This window comes from Ursus maritimus (assembly GCF_017311325.1).
Source record: "Ursus maritimus isolate PB19 chromosome X unlocalized genomic scaffold, ASM1731132v1 scaffold_X1, whole genome shotgun sequence".
In the NCBI taxonomy this organism is placed as follows: domain Eukaryota; kingdom Metazoa; phylum Chordata; class Mammalia; order Carnivora; family Ursidae; genus Ursus; species Ursus maritimus.
Window position 1 is genome coordinate 46,255,213 of NW_024423319.1, and position 24,205 is coordinate 46,279,417.

Genomic DNA, 24,205 nt, shown 5'->3' on the forward strand with positions numbered 1-24,205 from the left:
CTCCTTAATGCCCATCACCCAGTTACCCCATCCCCCACCCACCTCCCCTCCAACAACCCTCAGTTTGATTCCTGTGATTAAGAGTCTCTTATGATTTGCCTTCCTTTCTGATTTCATCCTGTTTTATTTTCCCTCCCTTCCCCTATGTTCATCTGTTTTGTTTCTTAAATTCCACATATGAGTGAGATCATATGGTAATTGTCTTTCTCTGACTTATTTCGCTTAGCATAATACCCTCTAGTTCCATCCATGTTGTTTCAGATGGCAAGATTTCAGTTTCTGATGGCTGAATAGTATTCCATTGTATATATACACCACATCTTTATCCATTCATCTGTCAATGGACATCGGCGCTCTTTCCATAGTTTCACTATTGTGGAACACTGCTGCTATAAACATTGAGGCGCAGGTGCCCCTTCAGATCACTACATTTGTATCTTTGAGGTAAATACCCAGTACTGCAATTGCTGGGTCACAGAGTAGCTCTATTTTCAACTTTCTGAGGACCCTCCATTCTGTTTTCCAGAGTAGCTGCACCAGCTTACGTTCCCACCAACGGTGTAAGAGGGTCCCCTTTCTCTGGATCCTCGCCAACATCTGTTGTTTCCTGACTTGTTAATTGTAGCCATTCTGACTGGTGTGAGGTGGTATCTCATTGTGGTTTTGATTTGTATTTCCCTGATGCCAAGTGATGTGGAGTAGTTTTTCATGTGTCTGTTGGCCATTTGTATGTCTTCTCTGGAGAGATGTCTTTTCACGTTTTCTGTCCATTTCTTGATTGGATTCTTTGTTCTTTGGGTGTTGAGTTTAATAAGTTCTTTATAGATTTTGGATACTAGCCCTTTATCTGATAAGACATTTGCAAATATCTTCTCCCGTTCTGTCAGTTGTCTTCTGGTTTTGTTGACTGTTTCCCTTGCTAGGCAAAAGCTTTTTATCTTGGTGATTCCCAGTAGTTCATTTTTGCCTTTGTTTCCCTTGCCTTTGAAGACATGTCTAGCAAGAAGTTGCTGTGGCCGAGGTCAAAGAGGTTGTTGCTGCCTGTGTTCTCCTCTAGGATTTTGATGGATTCCTGTCTCACATTTAGATCTTTTATTCATTTTGAGTCTATTTTTGTGTATGGTGTAAAGAAATGGTCCAGTTTCATCTGCATGTGTCTTTCCAGTTTTCCCAGCACCATTTGTTGAAGAGACTGTCTTTTTTCCATTGGATATTTTTTCCTTCTTTGTGGAAGATTAGTTGACCATAGAGTTGAGGGTCCATTTCTGGGTTCTCTATTCTGTTCCATTGATCTATGTGTCTGTTTTTGTGCCAGTACCATACTGTCTTGATGATTACAGCTTTCTAATGCAGCTTGAAGTCCAGAATTGTGATGCCTCCAGCTTTGGTTTTCTTTTTCAACATTCCTTTGGCTATTCAGGGTCTTTTCTGGTTCCATACAAATTTTGGGGTTATTTATTCCAGCTCTGTGAAAAAAGTTGATGATATTTTGATAGGGATTGCATTGAATGTATAGATTGCTCTAGGTAGCATAGACATTTAAAAATATTTGTTCTTCCAATCTATGAACATGGAATGTTTTTCCGTTTCTTTGTGTCTTCCTCAGTTTCTTTCATGAGTGTTCTATAGTTTTCTGAGTACAGATCCTTTACCTCTTTGGTTAGGTTTATTCCTAGGTATCATGGTTTTTGGTGCAATTGTAAATGGGATTCATTCCTTAATTTCTCTTTCTTCTGTCTCATTGTTAGTGTATAGAAATGCAACTGATTTCTGTGCATTATTATTATTATTATTATTAATATCCTGCCACATTTGTGAATTCCTGTATGAGTTCTAGCAATTTTGGGGTGGAGTCTTTTGGGTTTTCCACATAAAGTATCATGTCATCTGCCAAGGGTGAGAGTTTGACTTCTTCTTTGATGATTTGGATGCCTTTTATTTCTTTTGTTGTCTGAGGCTAGGACTTCTAGTACTATGTTGAACAACAGTGGTAAGAGTGGACATCCCTGTCATTTTTCTGACCTTAGGGGAAAAGCTCTCAGTTTTTCCCCATTAAGGATGATATTTGCTGTAGGCTTTTTGTATATGGCTTTTATGATATTGAGGTATGTCCCTCTATCTCTACATTGTGGAGAGTTTTAATCAAGAAAGGTTGCTGTATTTTGTCATCCCTCTATCTCTTTATTGTGGAGAGTTTTAATCAAGAAAGGATGCTGTATTTTGTCAAATGCCTTTTCTGCAACAATTGAGAAGATCATACGGTTCTTGTCCTTTCTTTTATTAATGTGATGTATCACGTTGATTGATTTGCAGATGTTGAACCACCTTGTAGCCCAGGAATAAATCCCACTTGGTCGTGTTGAATAATGTTTTTAATGTACTGTTGGATCCTGTTGACTAGTGTCTTGTTGAGTATTTTAGCATCGATGTTCATCAGGGATGTTGGTCTGTAGTTCTCCTTTTTGATGGGGTCTTTTTCTAGTTTTGGGATCAGGGTAATACTGGCCTCACAGAACGGGTTTGGAAGTTTTCCTTCCATTTCTATTTTCTGAAACAGCTTCAGAAGAATAGGTATTAATTCTTCTTTGAATGTTTGGTAGAATTCCCCTTGGAAGCCATCTGGCCCTGGGCTCTTGTTTGTTGGGAGATGTTTGATTACTGCTTCAATTTCCTTGCTGGTTATGGGGCTTTTCAGGTTTTCTGTTTCTTCCTGTTTCAGTTTTGATAGTTTATACATTTCTAGGAATGCATCCATTTCTTCCAGATTGCTTAATTTGTTGGCATATAGTTGCTCATGATATATGTTCTTAAGATTGTTTATATTTCTTCAGTGTTGCTTGTGATCTCTCTTCTCTCATTCATGATTTTATTGATTTGGGTCCTTTCTCTTTTCTTTTTGATAAGTCTGGTCAGGGGTTTATCGATCTTATTAATTCTTTCAAAGAACTAGCTTCTAGTTTTGTTGATCTGTTCTACTGTTCTTTTGGTTTCTATTTCATTGATTTCTGCTCTAATCTTTATTAATTCTCTTTTCCTGGGTTTAGGCTTTATTTGCTGTTCTTTTTCTAGCTTCTTTAGGTTTAAGGTTAGGTTGTGTGTTTGAGACCTTTCTTGTTTCTTGAAAAAGACTTGTATTGCTATGTACATCCCTCTTAGGACTGCCTTTGCTGACTCCTTAAAGTTTTGAACAGTTGTGCTTTCATTTTCATTTGTTTCCATGAATTTTTAAAGTTCTTTAATTTCCTGGTTGATCCATTCATTCTTTAGCAGGATGCTCTTTAACCTCCATGCATTTGAGTTCTTTCCAAATTTACTCTTGTGATTGAGTTCCGGTTTCAAAGCATTGTGGTTTGGAAATATGCAGGGAATGAGAGGAAACAAATTCTTGTAAGTCACTGAATATGCCAGTGTCTTGATCTTGGACTTCCCAGCCTCCAGAACTGTGAGACATAAATTTCTGTTTATAAGCCACCCAGTTTGCAGTATTTTTGTTATAGGGGCCCAACCAGATTAAGACAAATGCCATGGGAAAAGTACAGCAGAATCAGGAGGATAAGAAATTCTAGGATTGGGGGAAGCATGGGTTGTAATTTTGTTGTTGTTGTTCTAGAACTTAAAAATATTAAGTTTATTTAGAGAAGAGGTAGGGAGTTAAATCATGATTCTACAAGTAACAAATTTTGTCAGTGTTTATCCTTTGAGGTGATAAAAATATGGAATGTTTCATGAATTTGTATGTCCTTCTTGCCCAGGGGCCACGCTAATCTCAGTATCATTCCAATCTTGGTATGTGTGCTCCCGAAGTGAGCATGGGTTGTAATTTTAAATGGGGTTAAGGTAAGGTTAATGAAGAAGATAGTATTTGAATAAAGCACTGACTCTCAGCTGGGGGGAAGTTTTGCCTTGCATCGGACATTTGGCAACGTCTGGAGACATTTTTGGTTGTTATCAGTGGGGGATCATTGGGCAGTGCTAGTGGGGTCTAGTGGATAGAGGCCAGAGATGCTGTTAAACATCCTCCAGCACATGGGGCAGGTCCCCACAACAACGAATTAGATAGCCCAAAACATCAGTAGTGCTGCGGTTGAGAAACCTTGCATTTATTTATTTATTTATTTATTTATTTATTTATTTATTTTAAGATTTTATTTATTTATTCGACAGAGATAGAGACAGCCAGCGAGAGAGGGAACACAAGCAGGGGGAGTGGGAGAGGAAGAAGCAGGCTCATAGCGGAGGAGCCCGATGTGGGGCTCGATCTCATAACACCGGGATCGTGCCCGGAGCCGAAGGCAGACGCTTAACCGCTGTGCCACCCAGGTGCCCCTGAGAAACCTTGCATTTAAAACTTAGAGGCAGTGAGGGTGTCGGCTATGTAGAGGTCTGAGGGAGGAGCTTTCTAGGAAAAGAGAAAACCCATCCGAAGATGGGAATGTGGTAGGCTTTTTAGAGGAACTGAAAGTAGGCCCAGAAGTGTAGGACATGGGGTAAGATGGTGAATGGGGGCAAGGTTATGTAGTGCCTTGGAGGTCATTGTAGGGACTTTGGCTTTTATTCTGAGCCACTGGAGGTTTTGATGGGGGGAGTGTCATGATATGATTTGGGTTTCACAGAATCACTCCGGCTGTTGTATTGTGTATGGATTGTTGGAGGGAAGGATAGAAGCAAGGAGAGACCAGTGGGGAGGCTGTTGCAGTAATCCAAGCGAGAGATGATATAGAGCAGTGATAGTAGCGGTGGAGATGGATATATGTTGAATAGCATAACAAGGAGGTCATCGGTGACCTTAACGTGAACCATTTTGGTGGAGTGGTGGGGACCTGATTCTAGCGGGCGAATAGAAGGAGAGGAGTGGGAGGCAGTGAATATATACAGTTCTTTTGAGTTTTTCTACAAAGAGGAACGACGAAATGTAACAGTGGCTGGTAGAGAAAGTGGGGTCAGGAAGTTCCCTTTCTTTCTTAAAGGTGGGAGAGTAAGAGCATGCTTATATGTTTATGGGAATGTTCCATTAGCAAGGCAGGAAAATGTTGGTGCAGGAGAAAGAGAAGGGAGAATTGGTGGAGTAATGAGCTTAAATAAGTTTGTGTCTTTTTTTCCCTTTATTTCATTTTAGGAGGATTTCTTTCAGAGAGAGAGAGAACGCGAGAGCACATGTGTGCATGCAGGGGCAGGGAGGGGCCGAGGGAGAGGGAGAGAGAGAATCTTAAGCAGGCTCCATGCCCAACGCAGAGCCCAATGAGTGTCTCAATCACACGACCCTGAGATCATGACCTGAGCCAAAATCAAAAGTTGGATGCTTAACTGACTGGGCCATGCAGGCACCCCCATTTTAGTAGGATTTTTATGATGAATATTCTGTTATTTTAACCAGAAGGTCCTTTCACTCTTCATACTTAGGCATTGCCATATGGGAATAGGTGTTTCAGCCTCCATTTTATAATTGAAGAAACCAAGTCTCAGTTCATACAGTGGAGGAGCTGTATTTCATATCTATTTACCATTATCTTTCAGGTCAGAATCAGTTTTTCAATTTCCCATCCTTGCAGGACCCCAGTGACCTTTGAATCTTGCTTCCAGAAAACATTGCTTTCCAACCAGCCAGTAGCCAACAATTGAACCGGTCTTTTTAAAAATCACCAACCTCAAAATTTGAAAAATATGTCCAGTGTAGTTAAGCATATCTTATATTGCATGTATGTGACAGTATAGCAAAAGTGATTAAGTGCAGCCTTAGTTGATTTTACCCTCTCAGGCAGCACTGTTTTTTGGTATAACTTCCCCTTCCATGCATAATTCGGGGTTTGTTTGAAAATACAGTGGAACTAGAACACATGTATTATAAAAATGAAAAGACCTAGTAAATCAACAGTGTGTCCTGTTGTGGTAGCCACTGGCTTATGTTTGAAAAGTTTAGCTTTAAGGATTTTTGCTATCCCAACAACTAAATCAGGATTGCATCTGACTTGTACTTACAGGGAGGAAATGAAGCATTCAGCTAAGCCATGGTGTAGTTGGTACCTGGCTATATGAAGAAATATAGAAATGATGGGTTTATATCAGGAAGTTATAAATAAGAGTGGAATCATAGCAACCTAGTGCTATGTTAGGAATTGCTTCCAGGAGGAATTCACAGAAATAGACGATTATTGAATTTCATACTGTGTATTGTACTTCATACTGTGTATAGAATAAATTGAGACTCTACATAGAAACACCTTTCCTGTTCAGTCATTCATACTTTCTTTCAATAATAATTATTGAGCACCTATTATGTGCCAGACTAAGGATACAACTGTAAGCCTTCATGGAGCTCAGTGTTTGAAATACAATGGATAATATTCCTCTGTGAGGTTGCAGGTCAGGCTTCATGTTTCTTTTATCACTGCGTTAGTTTGCAAGAGCTGCCATAACAAAATGCCAGAGACTGGGCAGCTTAAACAACAGAAATTTATTTCCTCAAAGTCTGGAGGCTAGAAGTCTAAGATTAGGGTGTCAGCAGGTTTGGTTTCTTCTGGGCTTCTCACCTTGCCTTGCAGATGGCCACTTTCTTACTATGTCTTTACATAGCCTTTTCTCTGTACACACCTGCATCCCTGGTGTCTTTCTGTGTGTCCAAATTTCCTCTTCATGTAAGGACAACAGATTAGATTAGGGTCCATTCTAACTACCTCATTTTAACTTAATCACCTCTTTATTTTTTTAAAAGATTTTATTTATTTGTTTACTTGAGAGAGAGTGAGAGAGCACATGCAGGGGGAGCAGCAGGCAAGGGGAGAAGGAGAAGCAGACTCCCCGCTGAGCAGAAAGCCTGATGTGGGGTTCCATCCCAGGACCCTGGGATCATGACTTGAGCCAAAAGCAGACGCTTCAACGACTGAGCCACCCAGGCGCCCCTTAATCACCTCTTTAAAGGCCCTGTTTCCAAATATAGTCGCATCGTGAGGTGTTCGAGGTTAGGACTTCAACATGTGAATTTTAGGGGGGACACATTTCAGCCATAACCCTCTACTCTTTGGACCCCCAAAATTCATGTTCTTCTTTCATGCAAAATACATTCACCCCTTCCTAGCAGCCCCCAATTTTTTAAACTCTATACCCATCATGGGGCTTGAACTCATGACCCCAAGATCAAGAGTCATATGCGAGCCAGGCTCCCCTAGCAGCCCCAAATTTTTAACCCATTCCAACATCAACCCTAAATCCCAGGCCTTATCTGAATATCATCTAAATCAAGTGTGGATGAGACTCAAGGTATAATTCATCTTAAGGCAAAAATCTTCAGGGGTGCCTGGGTGGCTCAGTCAGTTAAGTGTCTGCCTTTGGCTCAGGTCATGATCTCAGGGTCCTGGGATCGAGCCCCTCGTTGGGCTGCCTGCTCAGTGGGGAGCCGGCTTCTCCTCCTCCCTCTGCCCCCTCCACCCCTGCTCATGCTCTTTCTCTCTCTGAAATAAAATCTTTAAAAAATCTTCAGCTGTGAACCTGTGAAACCATACAAGTTACCTGCTTCCAAAGTATGTGGGACAGAAAATAGTGTGGACATTCCCTTCCAAAAGGGAGAAATTGGAAAGAAGAGAGCAAGTTTGAAACCTAGCAGGGCAAATTCCATTCGATTTTAAGGCTCAGGAATTACCGTCTTTGGCTTGATGCTCTGTCCTTTGGCCCACTGGTGTGGCAGGCTCATGCTTCAGACCCTGGACATGGGCAGTTTGGCCCACTGAAACTGAGGCTACAGCCTTGCCTTCCTGGGGCCTGTCTCCTCTGGGCCTATAGTGGCAGCTGCAGCCCTGATTGCCTTGGGGTCATTCTTCTCTTTTTGTTAATCTGTTGGCAGTCAGATAAGTCTATTGTCCTGTCCTGTGGAATCCCAGAAGTCTGATAGCCTGCGTTCATTATATCTTGTCTCTGTTCCCTTTAGTCAAAGCTGGCAGTGTTTCTGTTGATAAAACTTCATCTCTATTCCTGGCTTCTGCTGAGATGCCTGATTGATCGGTGAGACACACCTGTCACCTCTTTATCAAAGGATTGTCCAGCCATAACCTTGGTTTGCCTCCTGAACATGCTTTCATATTACATGGATAAGCTGAGATTTTTCTAAATCTTCAAGTTCTGGCTCCTTGTTGCTTAACAATTCCTTCTTCAATGGATCTTTCTCCTCTCCATACATTTTTACAATGAGCAGCAAGCAGAAACCAGGCCACACCTTCAACACTGCTCAGAAATCTCCTTAGCTAAATATCCAGGTTCAGCACTTAGAATTTTTACCTTCCACTGAACACTAGGATACCATTCATCCTAGTTCTGTTTTACTTTATAAAAATCAACTTTTGACCGATTTCCAATAGCATGCTCCTCATTTCTTTCTGAGATCTCACCAGAATCATCTCTAATACCCATATTCCTACCTTGTCTCTTCAAGGCAATCTAGGCTTTTTCTAGCATGCACCTCAAAACGCTTCCAGTCTTTGCCCATTCCCAGTTTTAAAGCCACTTCCGTATTTTTAGGTATTTGTTATAGCAGCATGCCACTTTTTGGTACCAAAATCTGTTTCAGTCTGCTAGGTACATAAGAAAGTACCACAGACTGTGTGGCTTAAATGACAGAAATGTATTTTCTTACAGTTCTGAAGGCTAGAAGTCCTAGATAGATGTTGGCAAGTTTGCTTTCTTCCGAGACCTGCCTCCTTGGCTTGTAGGTGGCCATCCTCTGTGTCTTCACGTGATCTTTCCTCTGTATGGGCATCCCCGATGTCTCTGTGTGTGTCCCAATTTTCTCTTTCTTATAAGAACAGCAGTCAGTTTTACAAGGGCCTCGTTTTAGTTTAATCACCTCTTTAAAGACTTTATCTCCAAATATGGTCACATTCTGAGGTACTTGAGGGTAGGGCTTCAACATATGCATGGGGCTGGATGCAGTTTAGCCCATAATAATCACTCGGCATGAATAATCAGCTGCGGAACTTGTTAGATTTATTTGCATAACAATATTGCTTTCTTCCTAGTACTATGAAGTATTCCTTCGACAGTCCCCAATGGAGCCCTGCCTTCTGTTTCATGAAGGTGGGTACTGGCGTGAGCTCATAGTCCGCACCAATAGCCGAGGGCACACAATGGCCATCATCACTTTCCATCCCCAGGAATTAAGACAGGTGAGACTCACAGAATGATAAGGGGCAGCTTCTGTAGCAGCCCTTATTTTCAGTATCCTGCAGTTGATTTTGGAAGTTTCAGGGAGATAGCAGAAACTACGCATCCACGGAATATTTGTGTGGGTGGGGAAGAGGGGCCAGGGGTGAGGAGGAGGCGATAGTGAGGATACTCTAACCACGCTGCTGGCATAATCCAACCACAGAGACTGAGGTGAGCTTACCAAGTTAATTATCATGTGAGGACTCCCAAGTATTTTCACAAGAACTTTGCCCATGGAAGTTGGTAGGTAACTCTACTGACTCTAAAAGCCAATTCAGTAGAGAGGAGAATGTAGTCAGAATTTCATAACTCAAATAATACTTTACATTTATAATTCACTTAGGGCTTTGAAACATGTTAAAATATTCCTATACTTAATGTGATTGTCTCAACCCACCTGTAAAGTAGGTGAGAGAAAGGAAAGAATTGTCATCCTCATTTCAGATGAGCAAATGGAGACATAGAAGTACCCCAGGTTGAAGAGCCAGTAAATAGCCAAGCTAGGTCTTGAACCCATGTCATTGATTCCTGACCTTTTTTTGGTAATTAAAAAAATTGAGTATAGTTGACACACAATTCCTGTGGCCTTTTATTTTTATGTATGTATGTATGTATTTAAAGAGATAAAACTATTAATACCAAAGCAGATTCTAAGGCAGCAGGTATTACTAGAGATAAAAAAAGAAGACTTAATAAAGGTAGAAGGTTCACTTTAAAAGGAAAATACAACAAGTTAAAACTACATACACCTAATAACTGATAGAACTACAGGAAAATACACAATGCTACTTTAGTGGGAGATGCAATAAATAATGGTGAGCCTAGACAATGATAACATACATTAGTAAGTTTAATCTACATATGGCAAAAAAACCTTTTATTCATTCATTCATTTATTCATTCATTCATTTTAATTCCAGTGTAGTTAACATACAGTGTTATATTAAGCTCAGGTGTACAATATAGTGATTCAGCAATTCCATACATCACCCAGTGCTCATCACGACAAGTGCACTCCTTAATCCCCATCACCTATTTCACCCATCCCCCCACCCACCTCCTGTCTGGTAACCATCGGATTGTTCTCTATAGTTAAGAGTGTTTTCTTGGTTTGTGTCTCTCTCTCCCTCTTTTTTCCCTTTGCTTATTTGTTTTTTTTTCTTAAATGCCACATATGAGTCAAATCGTATGGTATTTGTCTTTCTCCGACTGATTTATTTCACTTAGCATTTATACTGTCTAGCTCCATCCATGTTGTTGCATGGCAAGATTTCATTCTTTTCTTATGGCTGAATAGTATGCCATTGTATATATATACACAACTTCTTCTTTATCCATTCATCTATTGATGGACACTTGGGCTGCTTCCATAATTTGGCTATTGTAAATAATGCTGCTGTAAACATCAGGGTGCACATATCCCTTTGAATTAGTGTTCTTGAATTAAAAAATGGGCGGAAGACATGAACAGATATATCTCCAAAGAAGACATACAGATGGCTAGCAAACACATGAAAAAATGCTCAACATTACTCATCATCAGGGAAATGCAAGTGAAAACCACTAGGAGATATCACCTCATACCTTCCAGAATGGCTAAAATCAAAAATATAAGAAACAACAAGTGTTGGCAAGAATGTGGAGAAAAGGTAACGCTTCTGCACTGTTGGTAGGAATGCAAACTGGTATGGCCAGTGTGGAAAACAGTATGGCGGTTCCTCAAAAAGTTAAAAATAGAACTGCCCTATGATCCAGTAATCGCACTACTGGGTATTTATCCCCAAAATACAATTCTTGGCCTTTTAACTCTAGAGCTCCAGCATAGTTTATTCTGATATAACCTGTGTCAAGCTAATGTTTAGGCTCTCTGCAGTGATGTGAGAATTTTAAAATGTTCTGATCATTCCCTTCCATGCCCTCTTTCTTTTCTTTGAGGACACGTCGTTGAGGTGGTGTTTGGGTGGGTGGTTGGGATATTTGAAGTGGAGAAGTATAAAGGGAATTGAAAAGTTATTGCTTCTTCATAATGAGGCAAAAGCTTAGTTTAGCTCCTTGTTTACAATAGGAATAACTTTCACACTTTCTTTAGAAAACTATTATGGAGGCTCAAACTAGAGAAAGCACCATGTCTATTGTATAGGATTTGCCAAAAGCTGATAAGCAAAGCAGTACTTCTACTGAGATGTGAAAATAGTGTATTTTTTGTCATATAGAATATTGCTTTATGTTCAGTATTATTTATAATAGGATTTGAGAAATGTGCCTTCTTGTCTGACTACCGCAGGGCTGATTATTGTAGAGCTTGGAGAGAAAATTTGTCAGAGATGAGTCTTCGCTTGACTTCTGATTTTGTGATCTGGGCAGGAGGAGCTCAGTGTTCAGAAGGAGGCTGTAAAGAAGTTTTTCACCAGTGGGCCAGGAGCAGTCTGTGACTTGACATCACTTTACTTCCAGGAGAGGTAAACCTGGGGTAGCCGGACAGCGAGGAGGAGGCTGATGGCTTGCCATATTCTGAGTTGTGGCTTGCTGAGGCCGGGCCGCTGGCTACGGAGGAACTGGGCTAAGTGATACCAGCCCTTGTACACCAGCCAGGTCTGGGAACCCAGGCCGGATTTAGAGGGTGTCTGCATATACCTCCATCCCCTGAGACGGAGGGCCATGCCATGGAGGCTGTGTCTCCTAGCTGAGATGCTGCCCACCCCCAAACCACTAGAGATAGAGTGGTCTGCTATTACAAAATGCTTTTTTAAAAATTCTTTTCCAGGGGCGCCTGGGTGGCTCAGTCGGTTAAGCGTCTGCCTTCGGCTCATGATCCCAGGGTCCTGGGATCCAGCCACACATCCAGTTCTCTGCTCAGTGGGGAGTCTTCTTGTCCCTCTCCCTCTGCCCCCTGCTTGTGCTGTCTCTCTCAAATGAATAAATAACATCTTTAAAAAAGTTCTTTTCCAGCACTATGGTGCGTTGCAGCCACCAGCAGTCCCCCTATCAGCTCCTATTTGGGGAACCCCACCTCTATGAAGATCTCCTGGGCTTGAAGATCCGCATCTCTCCAGATGCCTTTTTCCAGATTAACACTGCTGGTGCAGAGGTGCTGTACCGGACAGTGGGGGAGCTGAGCGGAGTGAACTCTAACACCATCCTCCTTGATATCTGCTGTGGAACTGGCAAGTGGCAGCCCAGGGCAGACTCTGCATGCTGCTTGGCTTCCATCTACCCAGCAGCCAGGGCCCGGGTGGGGAGGCGATGGTGGTGGTGCGGGCATACCATCATTGGTTGAAAATCCTCCTCTTGTCCTGTTACTTCCTCAGGTGTGATTGGTCTGTCTCTGGCTCAGTATGCCTCCCAGGTCCTTGGGATTGAGTTGGTGGAGCAGGCAGTGCAGGACGCCAGGTGGACTGCAGCCTTCAATGGTAACTGCTCACATTCTGGAGACAGAATGCAGAGCTGCAGTTGTTTCTGTGCTGTGAAAAGGGTTGTGTGGGAAGGGCCATCGACCATATCCATGATCCATGGAGAGGGGGGGAGGGTGTCTCGGAGTGACTAGAGTTGGGTCCTGATGGTTTTCTGAAAGGGGTCCCAATAGCTAATCTCCCCCTCGCCTTTTTTTTTTTTTTTAATCCGGGAGAAGAGCCTGAGGCAATGAACAGGCCTAGATGATAGGAAGAGAACTTGGCAAAACTTTGGATAATATAGACATTGGACTCATGAGGCATTCTAACATAATACAGTAGATTTCAAACAATTGTTAACAACAGAACCTTTTCTTTGAACAAAATTGTTCACCAAACGATGGTACAGAACAGATCTCCTTGTTCCCTCTACCCTACCTCTAGAAGACTCTTGAGGCTCTGAAAATCTCTAATATAGCAGAAAGAGCACTCGAGTAAAAGTCAAGGTTTTCTTCCTGGTATAGGTACTTTATGTGCTATGTGTCACTAAGTTTTAAAATAATATGTTCTAGTATCTCAAGCTGAAAGGCCTACTGAGATATTGCAAAGGAAAGTGTGTTGGCACCAATGAGGCTGCTCCAAAAGCATTCCTTTCCTTGTTACTCAGAGGTATGCCAGATCCACAGGAAGGATGGCAGAGCCCCGGCTCCTGTACGTTTCTGTAAAGTTGAAGGTCTCCGCCACCCCCCAGCACCCCCACCCTTCCCTCACTACTGGGCTTGAGTTTTGAATTCTGTCCTGTGGGCCTCTCTTCTGCAGGCATCACCAACTGTGAATTCCACAGTGGTCGAGCAGAGAAGATATTATCACAGCTGCTAAAGTCAAAGGAAGATGGATAGTTCATTGTTGCTGTGGTGAACCCAGCCCGGGCGGGATTGCGTAAGAATGGACAGCTTTTCTGTTAACAGAGCTAGTTGGATGTTCTGATGTCCACCATCTTTAGTTCCTTACTCCCATACAGTGCTAAGGGGGCTCCCAGTGGGCTGGTTCTGAACCTACTTCTTTATTCCTAACCAATCCTGCGTGCTAGCCAGTTGGTAGTGTCTGATAACCCAGACCATGACAATTTAATTATATTAATAGCGGGGTGCCTGGGTGACTCAAGCAGTTAAGCGTCTGCCTTCAGCTCAGGTCATGATCCCAGGGTCCTGGGATGGAGCCCCACATAGGGCTCCCTGTTCAGCAGGGAACCTGCTTCTCCCTCTGCCCCTCCCCCCCACTCATGTGCTCTCTCTTTCTCAAATAAATAAAATCTTTAAAGCAAAAAAACAAAAATAATATTATTAATAGCAATGTGTTTCTTCCTACAGACTATCAGGTGGTTCAAGCCATTCGAAACTGCAGGGCTATCCGCACACTGATTTTTGTTTCCTGCAAGCCCCATGGTGAAACCACAAGGAACATCATTGAGTGAGTCTTGACTTCTTTTTTTTATGTATTTTTTATTGTTTTTAAAGATTTTGTTTATTGAGAGAGAGAGAGAGAAAGCATGAGAAGGGGGGACAGACAGAGAAGAGGGAGAAGCAGACACCCCACTGAGCAGGGACTCTTACATGGGGCTCAATCCCAGGACCCTGGGATCACAACCTGAGCCAAAGGCAGCCGCTTAACCAACTGAGCCACCCAGGTGCCCCGACTGACTTCTTTTTAAAATTATTTTTCTTCATTATCAAAGGAATCCTTACTGTATAAATTTAGAAAACAGAGTAATACAAAGAGACAGAAAAAAGTCATTATACTACATCAACAGTTAGTTATAGGGCCAGGTCTCGAGTAAGGCAAGTAAAACAACTCAATTTGGGTGCAAAATTTAGTAAGAGAGTGCAGAAAATCTCAGTAATTAAGATACATTATTCTGCATCATTTTCAAAAATCAAAATTAGTCCCAAGAAATCCATGATGAAAAACACTTTAAGATCTTTTTTAAAAAAGCAAGATCCACTCCTGTGCTTGCTAAACCCTGTCTCACTCACCTTACTATAATTCTGGTCCTGATTCCAATAAAACTTTATTTCAAAAAGCAGGGAACCAGTCTGCAGGTTATTTCCAATTTGATTTTCCAAAATATTACATTAAAATATTATTTGTCTTGATTACTGAGTTTTTTTTGTCAACCTCTTAAATTTTGTACCCAAGGTGAATGCCTCTTTCTTCACTCCAGTTCTGGTCCTGATCAATTCTTCTGAATTTTGAAAAGTTTTCTTCCTTCTCTCTGTCTCTCTCTTCCTCCCTCCCTCTCCCTTTTATATAAGCAATACAATTTGTAATATTTGAACAACATAAGTGGGTATGAAGTACAGGTGATATACCTGGATGAAATAAGTGAGAATTAAAAGTAAATGAATTGAGCTCTCAAGTCAGTGATCTAGAAAAAAATACTAAGCCTAAAGGAAACTGAAGGGAAAAATTAGTAGTGTTAGACAAAATCCAGAAATGAATGAACTGCCAACAAAAAACCCCTGTAGACTTGACAAATAAGCTAGAAGATGTTATTAGGAGAAAATAAAATAGATAAATCTAATCAAGAATATAAAGGAGGGGCGCCTGGGTGGCACAGCGGTTAAGCGTCTGCCTTCGGCTCAGGGCGTGATCCCGGCATTATGGGATCGAGCCCCACATCAGGCTCCTCTGCTATGAGCCTGCTTCTTCCTCTCCCACTACCCCTGCTCGTGTTCCCTCTCTCGCTGGCTGTCTCTATCTCTGTCAAATCAATAAATAAAATCTTTAAAAAAAAAAGAATATAAAGGAATAAAACATAAAAATATAAAGTCCTAAATAAGAAAAAGCATAACTACAACTATGAGGAAATTTTTAAAAATTATAAGAAAGTACTTCGTACAACTCCCTCACAATACATTTGAAAACCTAGATGGGCAATTTTGTGGGGAAATGAAAATGGATAATATTAATTGCAGAGGAGGTAGGTAAACCTACACAGACCAGTAACCATGGAAAACAATTGAGAAAGTTGTCAAAGAGCTTCTACCCAAAATAAAAGCATGAAGCCCATGTGTTTTCACAGTCTTATTTCCTTGTCTATGCTTGCACATTTACCTTTTCCAGTTGTCCTTTAAGTTTTGTTATACTGTTTAAAAATGTTTTTGAGTATATGATAAAGGTGGCACCTCACACCAATAGGAAGAAGATGGACTATTCAATAAATGGTGATGGACAACTGGGTAGCCACGGTGAAAAAAAACGTTGGATCTGTATCTCACACTGTATATACCAGGATAAATTACAAAGGAGTCAGATTGAAATGTAAAAAGGGGAAACCATAAATGTACCCCACAAAATCACTCAATTTCTTTATAATCCTTGAGTGCAGAAGCCCTTTCTAACTATGACAATTCAATAGCCATATACTAAAAGGTAGTTAAGTTTGCTGACATAAAAAATAACTTCTCCCTTTGTTACACCATACACAGACATGAATTCAAAATGATTATAGAACTAAATGTAAGATTTGAAACATAGGAATAAATTTTTGTAACCCTGAGTTAGGCAAAGCTTTCTTAGATATGACATCAAAAACCCAAGCAACAACAATAACAACAAAAAATACAGGTATCAAATATGTGTGTGTGTATAATTGGACATCATCAAAGTTAAAAAAAACTTTCGTTTTTTTTTTAAACTTTGTTTTTTTGTTTAAAAAATGTTCTTTTTTTGTTAAAAAAACTTTATCAAGAAAGTGAAAAGACAACTCATAGAATGGGAAAAAATATTTGCAAATCATTTATCTAATAAGGGACAGGTATCCAAAAGCCAGACACAAAGGGCCACATCTTCTATGATTCCATTTGTAGGAAATGTCCAGACTAGGCAGATCTCAAGAGACAGAAAGTAGTTTTATGGTTGCCTAAGGCTGAGGGTTGGAGGGTTGCAGAGAAATGGGGAGTGAGGGCTAAGGAGTGTGTGATACCTTCTTGGGCTAATGAAAATATTCCAAAATTGATTGCTCTGATAGACACACAACTCTTTGAGTATACTGAAAACCACTGAACAGTATAAATGAGTGAGCTGTATGGTATGTGAATTATATCTCAATGAAACCATTAAAAAATCAGTAACTTACATGATAAAAAGCACCAAAATCAAAGATGGGAGACAATATACAAACTGGAAAAATATTTGTAGTTTAAATCATAAAGATTTTTTTCCTTAATTTATAACAAACTCCTAGAGATTGATTTAAAAAAAAAGTGACATCTGACAAAGGGTTAGTATCTGAAATGTATAAAGAACTTATCTGGGATGCCTGGGTGGCTCAGTCAGTTGGGCGGCTGCCTTCGGCTCAGGTCATGATCCTGGGGTCCTGGGATAGAGTCCGATGTCGGGCTCCTTGCTCAGTGGGGAGCCTGCTTCTCCCATTTTGTCTGCTGCTCCCCGCCTGCCTCTGCTCTGTCTCTCTCTCTGTCTGTCTGTCTCTCTCTGAGAAATGGATAAATAAAATCTTTTAAAAAAAAGAACTTATCAAACTCCCAAAAAACAAATAATCCAGTTAAGAAATGAGCAGAAGACATGAATAGACATTTTTCCAAAGAAGACATGCAGATGGCCAACAGACACATGGAAAGATGCTTAACATCACTCCTCAGCAGGGAAATGCAAATCAAAACTGCAATGAGATATTACCTCAGTCCTGTCAGAATGGCTAAAATTAACAACACAGGAAAGGGCAGGTGTTGGTAAAGATATGGAGAAAGGGGAACCCTCTTACACTGTTGGTGGGAATACAAACAGAGGTGAAGCCACTGTGGAAAACAGTATGGAGGTTTCTCAGAAAGTTAAAAATAGAACTATCCTGTGATCCAGGAATTGCACTACTAGGTATTTACCCAAAGGATACAAAAGTAGCGATTTGAAGGGACACATGCACCCTGATGTTTATTTCAGCATTATCACTAATAGCCAAATTATGGAAAGAGCCCAAATGTCCATTGACTGATGAATGGATAAAGAAGTTGTGAAGCGTATATGTATATGTGTATATGTGTGTGTGTGTGTGTGTGTGTGTGTGTATATATATACATATGTATATATATATACATGCATAGATGTATATACACACACATGCAGACATACACACACGGGAATATTATTCAGCCATCAAAAGAATGAAATCTTGCCATTTGCAATGACATGGATGGAGCTAGAGTGTATTATGCTAAGTGAAATAAGTCAGTTAGAAAAAGACAAATACCATATGATTTCACTCATATGTGGAATTTAAGAAATGAAACAGATGAGCATGGGGGAAAAAGAGAGAGGCAAACCATAAAAGAGACTCTTAACTATGGAGAACAAACGGAGCGTTGCTGGAGGGGAGGTGGGCAGGGAGATGGGTTAAATGAATGATGGGGATTAAGGAGGGCACTTGTGATGAGCACTGAGTGTTGAATGTAAGTGATGCATCACTAAATTGTACTCCTAAAATTAATATTACACTGTAAGTTAGCTAACTGGAATTTAAATAAAAGCTTGAAATAAAAGAAAAAGGAAAAAGGAACAGAAGAAAGAAAATATAAGTGTGTTTATGAACCATGAAAGGATGCTCAGTCTCTTCCATTATAATGGAAATGCAAATTAAATGTACACCGAGATACCACTTTTTACATCTCAGATGGGCAGAAAGAAGTTCAAAAGTTTGATAATACACTGTTGGCAATACTAAGAGGAAACATGAATTCTAAAAATTACTAGTCAGAGTGTAAATTGGTTCCATTCCTATGGAGGGAAATTTAGCAATATAGATTATAAATGTATATATACCCCTTAAATCAGTAATTCCATTCCTGAGGCTTTATCTTACGTGACACACGTAAAATGACCTAGATACAAAGTTCTTTATTATAATATTATAACAGCAAGCAATGAAATATCTTAAAAGTCCATCAGTGGGGAACTGGTTAAACCATCAATGCTCTGTCCATACAATGGAATACTGTGCTGCTATAAAGAGGAATGCAGATGGTCTCTGTACAGATCTAGAAAGATCTCTAAGGTGTGTTATTTTTGAACAGCAGCGTTATTGAGATATAATTCATATATAAAATTCGTCTCTTTAAAAGTGCATAATTCTGTGTTTTTTAGTATGTTCTCAGACTTGTGTGGCCATCACCACTATTTCCAGAACATTTTCATCACTTCAAAAAGAAACCCTGCACCTCTTACCTGTTACTCCCCATTTTTCCCTAATCCCCTGGCTTTAGGCAACCACTGATATACTTTCCTGTCTTTATGGATTTGCTTATTCTGCACTCTTCATACAAATGAAGTCATACAATATGTAGTTCTTTGCATCTGGCTTCTTTCACTTATGCAAGGTTCATCCTTGCATGGTGGTAGCATGTATCAGTGTTTCATTCCTTTACGGCTGAATAATACTTCACTTCATGGATATATCACATTTTCTTTTTATTTTTTTAAAGATTTTTTAATTTATTTGAGAGAGAGAAAGCGAGAGAGCACGAGCGGGGGGGGGGGGCAGAGGAGAGGGAGAAGCAGGCTCCTCACTGAGCAGGAAGCCCGATGCGGGACTCGATCCCAAGACCCTGGGATCATGACCCGAGCCGAAGGCAGCCACTTAACCAACTGAGCCACCCAGGTGCCCCAATATATCACATTTTATATATTCATCTGTCAGCTGATAGACATTTGGGTTGTTTCCACTTTTTGCCTCTTGTGAATAATGCTGCTATGAACATGTGCAAATTTTTGTGTGGACACAGGCTTTCATTTCTCTTGGGTAGATACCTAGGAGTGGAATTGCCGGGTCATGTAGTAACTCTGTGTTAACCTTTTGAGGAACTGCCAGCCTGTTTTCCAAAGAGCTGTTCCATTTTACATTTCCACCAGCAGCCTGTGAGGGTTCCAATTTGCCGACATCCTCACCAACTCTTGTTACTGTCTGTTTTATTATATTCATTCGAATGGGTGAAAAGTGGTATGTTCTTGTGGTTTTGATTTCTATTTCCTCAGTGGCTAATGATGATGGCATTTTTTCATGTGCTTATTGTCCATTTGTATATCTTCTTTGGAGAAATGTCTATTCAGATCCTTTGCCCATTTTTTAATTGGATTGTCTTTTTATTATTGTTTTAAGATTTCTTAATATATTCTAGATACAAGTCCCTTATCGGATACATGATTTGCCAAAATTGTCTCCTGTGGGTTCTCTGTTCACTTTCTCGATGGTGTCCTTTGAAGCATAAGAGTATTAATTTTCTTTTTTTTTAAAGATTTTATTTATTTGAGAGAGAGAGGGAGAGTACGCACAGAGGGAGAGGAAGAGGGAGATGCAGAGTCCCAGCTGAGCAGGGAGATCCCAGGACCCTGAGACCATGACCTGAGCTGAAGGCAGATGCTTTACTGACTAATCCACCCAGGCGCCCCAGGAGTATTAGTTTTCAATTTGTCCAGACTGTTTTCTTTCCTTCTTTCTTTTTTTTTTTTTTAAGATTTTATTTATTTATTTGACAGAGAGAGAAACAGTGAGAGAGGGAACACAAGCAGGGGAAGCAGGAGAGGGAGAAGCAGGCTCCCCACCAAGCAGGGAGCCCGATGTGGGGCTTGATCCCAGGACCCTGGGACCCTGACCCAAGCTGAAGGCAGACACTTAATGACTGAGTCATCCAGGCGCCCCTGTCCAGACTATTTCCTTTTGTGGCTTGTGATTTTGGTTCTAAGGTCTGTTACTAAGTGGAAATAGTAAGGTGTGCAGAATTGTTTATATAATAGTAAACTGTCTTTGTAAAAAAGGACAAAAGATTAGGAGAATATGGATTTATATTTGTGCAGGCATCGAGAAACTGGTAATTTATATAAGAAACTGATAATAGTAGCTATCTATGGTCGGGAAGAACTGTGGAGGTGGGTGTCCTAGCCGGGAAGGAGACTTCACCAAATAGCTTTTTATATTATCTCACTTTTGAATATAATGAAAATATTTATTATGCAAGTCAATAAATTTAAAAATACAATGATTAAGAGTAAACCTAGGATTCTGCTAACACAGTGAGTAAAACAATAAATAGGGCCTTAAAAAGGTAAGGAAAATTTATTTTGAAAAGACGGTACGTGCATATGGTAGAAAAACTCAAACAATACAAAAGAGTATGCAGTGAATAAAATGAGTCTATTTCTTACTCCTGGCCCCTAATCCTTCAGATGTCACCACTCTTACCAGCTTCTTGTGTAGCCTATCAGAGATATTCTGTGACTATACAAGTTCGTGTGTGTGCATGTGTGTACACATGCATGTATGTATACATACCATCCCTCTCTCTCTCTCTCTTTTTTTTTAACAAATAGAACTAAAACACTGTTCTGCCCCATGCTTTTCACTTAACATTAGATTTTGGAGATTGTTCTACGATGATGTAGAATCTGCATCAGTACTTACAGGTCTACTTAATTTTTTAAATAGGCTATGTAGTTTTAACTTACATAAATATGTCATTTAACTAGTCCCTTGCTCATGAATTTTAAGGTTGTTTCTACTCTGTTGGGATGACAGTGTTGCAATGAATATCCTTGCACATATACCTTTGTACATATGTGCAGTGTATAGGTATATGTGATGAATAAGTGTATGTGATAGTATATATAGTAGATAAATTCCTGTTGTGGAGTTGCTGAGTTAAAGGATATATACTTTTAACATTTTCAGCTATTTTCTAACAAAGCTCTAGAATTAACTTATCAAAAATATCCTTTTGGGATTGTGATTAGAAGTACATTGAACTTACTAATTTAGGGAGAATTGAAATCTTTACAATATTTTTTCTGTCCAAGTATGTGGTATGTCTCTTTAGTTACTCTAGTCTTATATAATTCTCTAAAGCCAGTCAGTTAAGCATCTGCCTTTGGCTCAGATTATGATCTCAGGGTCCTGGGATCAAGCCCCACATCAGGTTCTTCTACTCAGCAGGGAGTCTGCTTCTCCCTCTCCCTCTCCCTCTGTGTATACTCTCTCTTTCTTCCTCTGTCTCTGTCTCTCTGTCTCTCTCTCTCTCAAAGAAATAAATAAAATCTTCAAAAAATTTTTAGAAAATGTTCCATTGTAGAAGCACTAGTGAATATCTTGTCTTGTTCTGATTTCAGTGGGACAGTGCTATTTAAACTGTTGAGAGTCAGCCAGGGAAACAACTCTTTTGCTTTGTTGGTTTGAGAGTAAATTGGCACAATCTTTTTCAGAACAGTTTAGTGGTATATATCTTAGGGCCTTACAAACATATAGGCCCTTCAACTCAGCAGTTCTACTAAACAACTAAAAATGTGTGCAAAGATATAACTATTAAGGATATTCGTGGAGGACTTTTTCAAATAGCAAAGTGTTAGGAACAGCTTAAATTTCCAATAGTAAGGGATTAGATAAATATGGTATGCACATTTAATGAAATACCATATAGTCAATAAATGTGAGGTAGCCTGGCATGTAGTGGAGAGATGGATGTGCTCTGTGATGAACTGAAGAAACTGGTTGTAAAGCAGTATGTACGATATGTACAGTGGGACTCCATTTTAAGAAACCAATTTAAATATACATATTTAGAAAGGTATATCCTGGAAAGTCAGCAGTGGTTCTCCTTGGTGAGTTTATAGGGGAATTTTTGTGCTTACTTTTGCTTGACTGCCTTTGAAATAAGGAAAAAGAGTAATCTACTTTGAAAAATTTCAATAGAATAATTCAGTAATATTTATTAATTTTCATGTGCAAATCATACAGAAAATATATGACTTAGGCCGCTTGCTCTATGCACTATTGAACTCTGTATCACAAACTGGGAACACAGAGATGAATAATAAGTAGTTTTAGCTTCATTTCCACCCTTGAAAAGATTATACTTCACTGTGAAAGATGGTTAAAAAAAAAACCCAGGTAGTTAAATTAACTAATGTTGTTACAGAGAGTGACATATGGGGCTGTCGGAACACAGGGAAGGGCTTAATTTTTAAGACGGGGTGATCCTATAGGTTCTCCTTGGTTTCGAGGAACTGATACTATGATCTGTGTCTACAGGCTGTGCTGTCCTCCAGACTCTGCTAAGAAGCTTCTTGGTGAGCCTTTTGTCCTGAGAAAAGCCGTGCCTGTGGATCTGTTCCCCCATACCCTGCACTGTGAGCTGGTGCTCCTCCTCACCCGATAAGCAGCCTCCTACGGGACTGCAGGCTGTTTATTAAGGCTGGAGTTTTAGTACCTTCCAGGTTTGGCATCTTGCTCCATTGCAGATCCTGAGAGCGTTATTGGAGAAACCAGTATTTGGATCACGAGCAGGAAGAATATATAGGTGACCCTTGAACAACGTGGGTTAGGGCTGCTGACCCCCTACACAGTCGACAATCTACCTATACCTTTTGACTCCTCAAAAAGTTAACTACTCTTAGCCTGCTGTTGATTGGAAGCCTTACTGATAACAGAACCAGTGAATTAACACATATTTTGTACGTTCTATGTATTATATGTTGTATTCTTACAATAAAGTAAGCTAGAGGAAATAAAATGTTATTGAGAAAATACACTTACTGTATGGTATTTATTGAAAAAAAAAATCCATTATTAAGTCCATCTGCATAGTTCAAATGTGTGTTGTTAAAGGGTCAGCTACAGCAGGCCTTCTATCTGATGCATATTTATAACCTTAGTTTTTAGGTTCCTTTGCTTTCACGAATGTTGGCCTGGTTGTGGCCACTCCTTGGCGCTGGATCTAGACTGTTCTTTCCTTTTGCTGTCAGCCTGTCATGCCTCCCTTGGTCCTAGTTCAGTCTTATCTCCTCTCTCTGACTCTGTGGTGTGGAGAGAACATAACTGAGCTTTTCTCTGCAGCTGGTCATAACAACACATTGACTTGGGTCTCTGTATTTGCTGATTTGGGTAGCTATGTTCTGCATTCATTAAGTGGCCAAGGATTAGAAATAGAAGCAAATCTAGTTTTTTTTAAAAAGCAGAGTAAGCTATAATGTGATTGCAGGGTGACTGAGTGATCTCAGAGCTTTATTCCTTTGAGTTTTCTAGGCTTTGAAGTTCTAGAATACCCTTTAAAAATGGTAGGAACAGGGGGCACCTGGGTGGCGCAGCGGTTGGGCGTCTGCCTTCGGCTCAGGGCGTGATCCCGGCGTTGTGGGATCGAGCCCCACATCAGGCTCCTCCGCTATGAGCCTGCTTCTTCCTCTCACACTCCCCCTGCTTGTGTTCCCTCTCTTGCTGGCTGTCTCTATCTCTGTCAAATAAATAAATAAAATCTTTAAAAAAAAATGGTAGGAACAATAGCACCAATCAGTTCTCACCTAAGGGAGGAGAATTGGCTATAGTAGAAACACTGTGGCAAAGAAGATCTTCAAAGAAGAGACTGAATACCTATAATTGTGCTATGTAGTATGGACGCAGAAAGCTCCAGAATCCCCTAATGATCCAGTATATACTATAATAAACTGGATATGGAAACTGACACCCTCTAGTCCATGATTTCTTCAACTCTGGAGTTGTCCTTGGTTACTTGTGCAACAATTTAGATTGTGTTTTGAATCTTTTAACAGCCTAAGGACATGAACAAAAATCTGAT

General features: G+C 40.2%; 1 protein-coding gene and 1 non-coding gene across 4 annotated transcripts in view; one reads left to right on the forward strand and one right to left on the reverse strand.

Annotated features, from left to right (window-relative positions):
- The window catches only part of TRMT2B (tRNA methyltransferase 2 homolog B), a 38,334-nt gene extending 15,174 nt beyond the window's left edge, over positions 1-23,160 (forward strand). The window contains exons 6-13 of one of the 3 annotated variants that reach the window (XM_040630063.1): positions 9,003-9,149; positions 11,554-11,648; positions 12,139-12,353; positions 12,498-12,599; positions 13,151-13,289; positions 13,398-13,517; positions 13,949-14,048; positions 22,666-23,160. In XM_040630063.1, coding sequence (XP_040485997.1) covers positions 9,003-9,149; positions 11,554-11,648; positions 12,139-12,353; positions 12,498-12,599; positions 13,151-13,209 — 618 coding nt within the window. In that variant the 3' untranslated portion in view covers positions 13,210-13,289; positions 13,398-13,517; positions 13,949-14,048; positions 22,666-23,160. The remainder of the gene's footprint in view (positions 1-9,002; positions 9,150-11,553; positions 11,649-12,138; positions 12,354-12,497; positions 12,600-13,150; positions 13,290-13,397; positions 13,518-13,948; positions 14,049-22,665) is intronic. The other 2 variants (XM_008701718.2, XM_040630068.1) reach the window with 2 other exon arrangements.
- On the reverse strand, positions 3,708-3,811 carry LOC121103822. The gene has a single exon (XR_005836113.1). It is a non-coding gene; the product is annotated as a U6 spliceosomal RNA (small nuclear RNA).
- Positions 23,161-24,205: the final 1,045 nt, after the last annotated feature.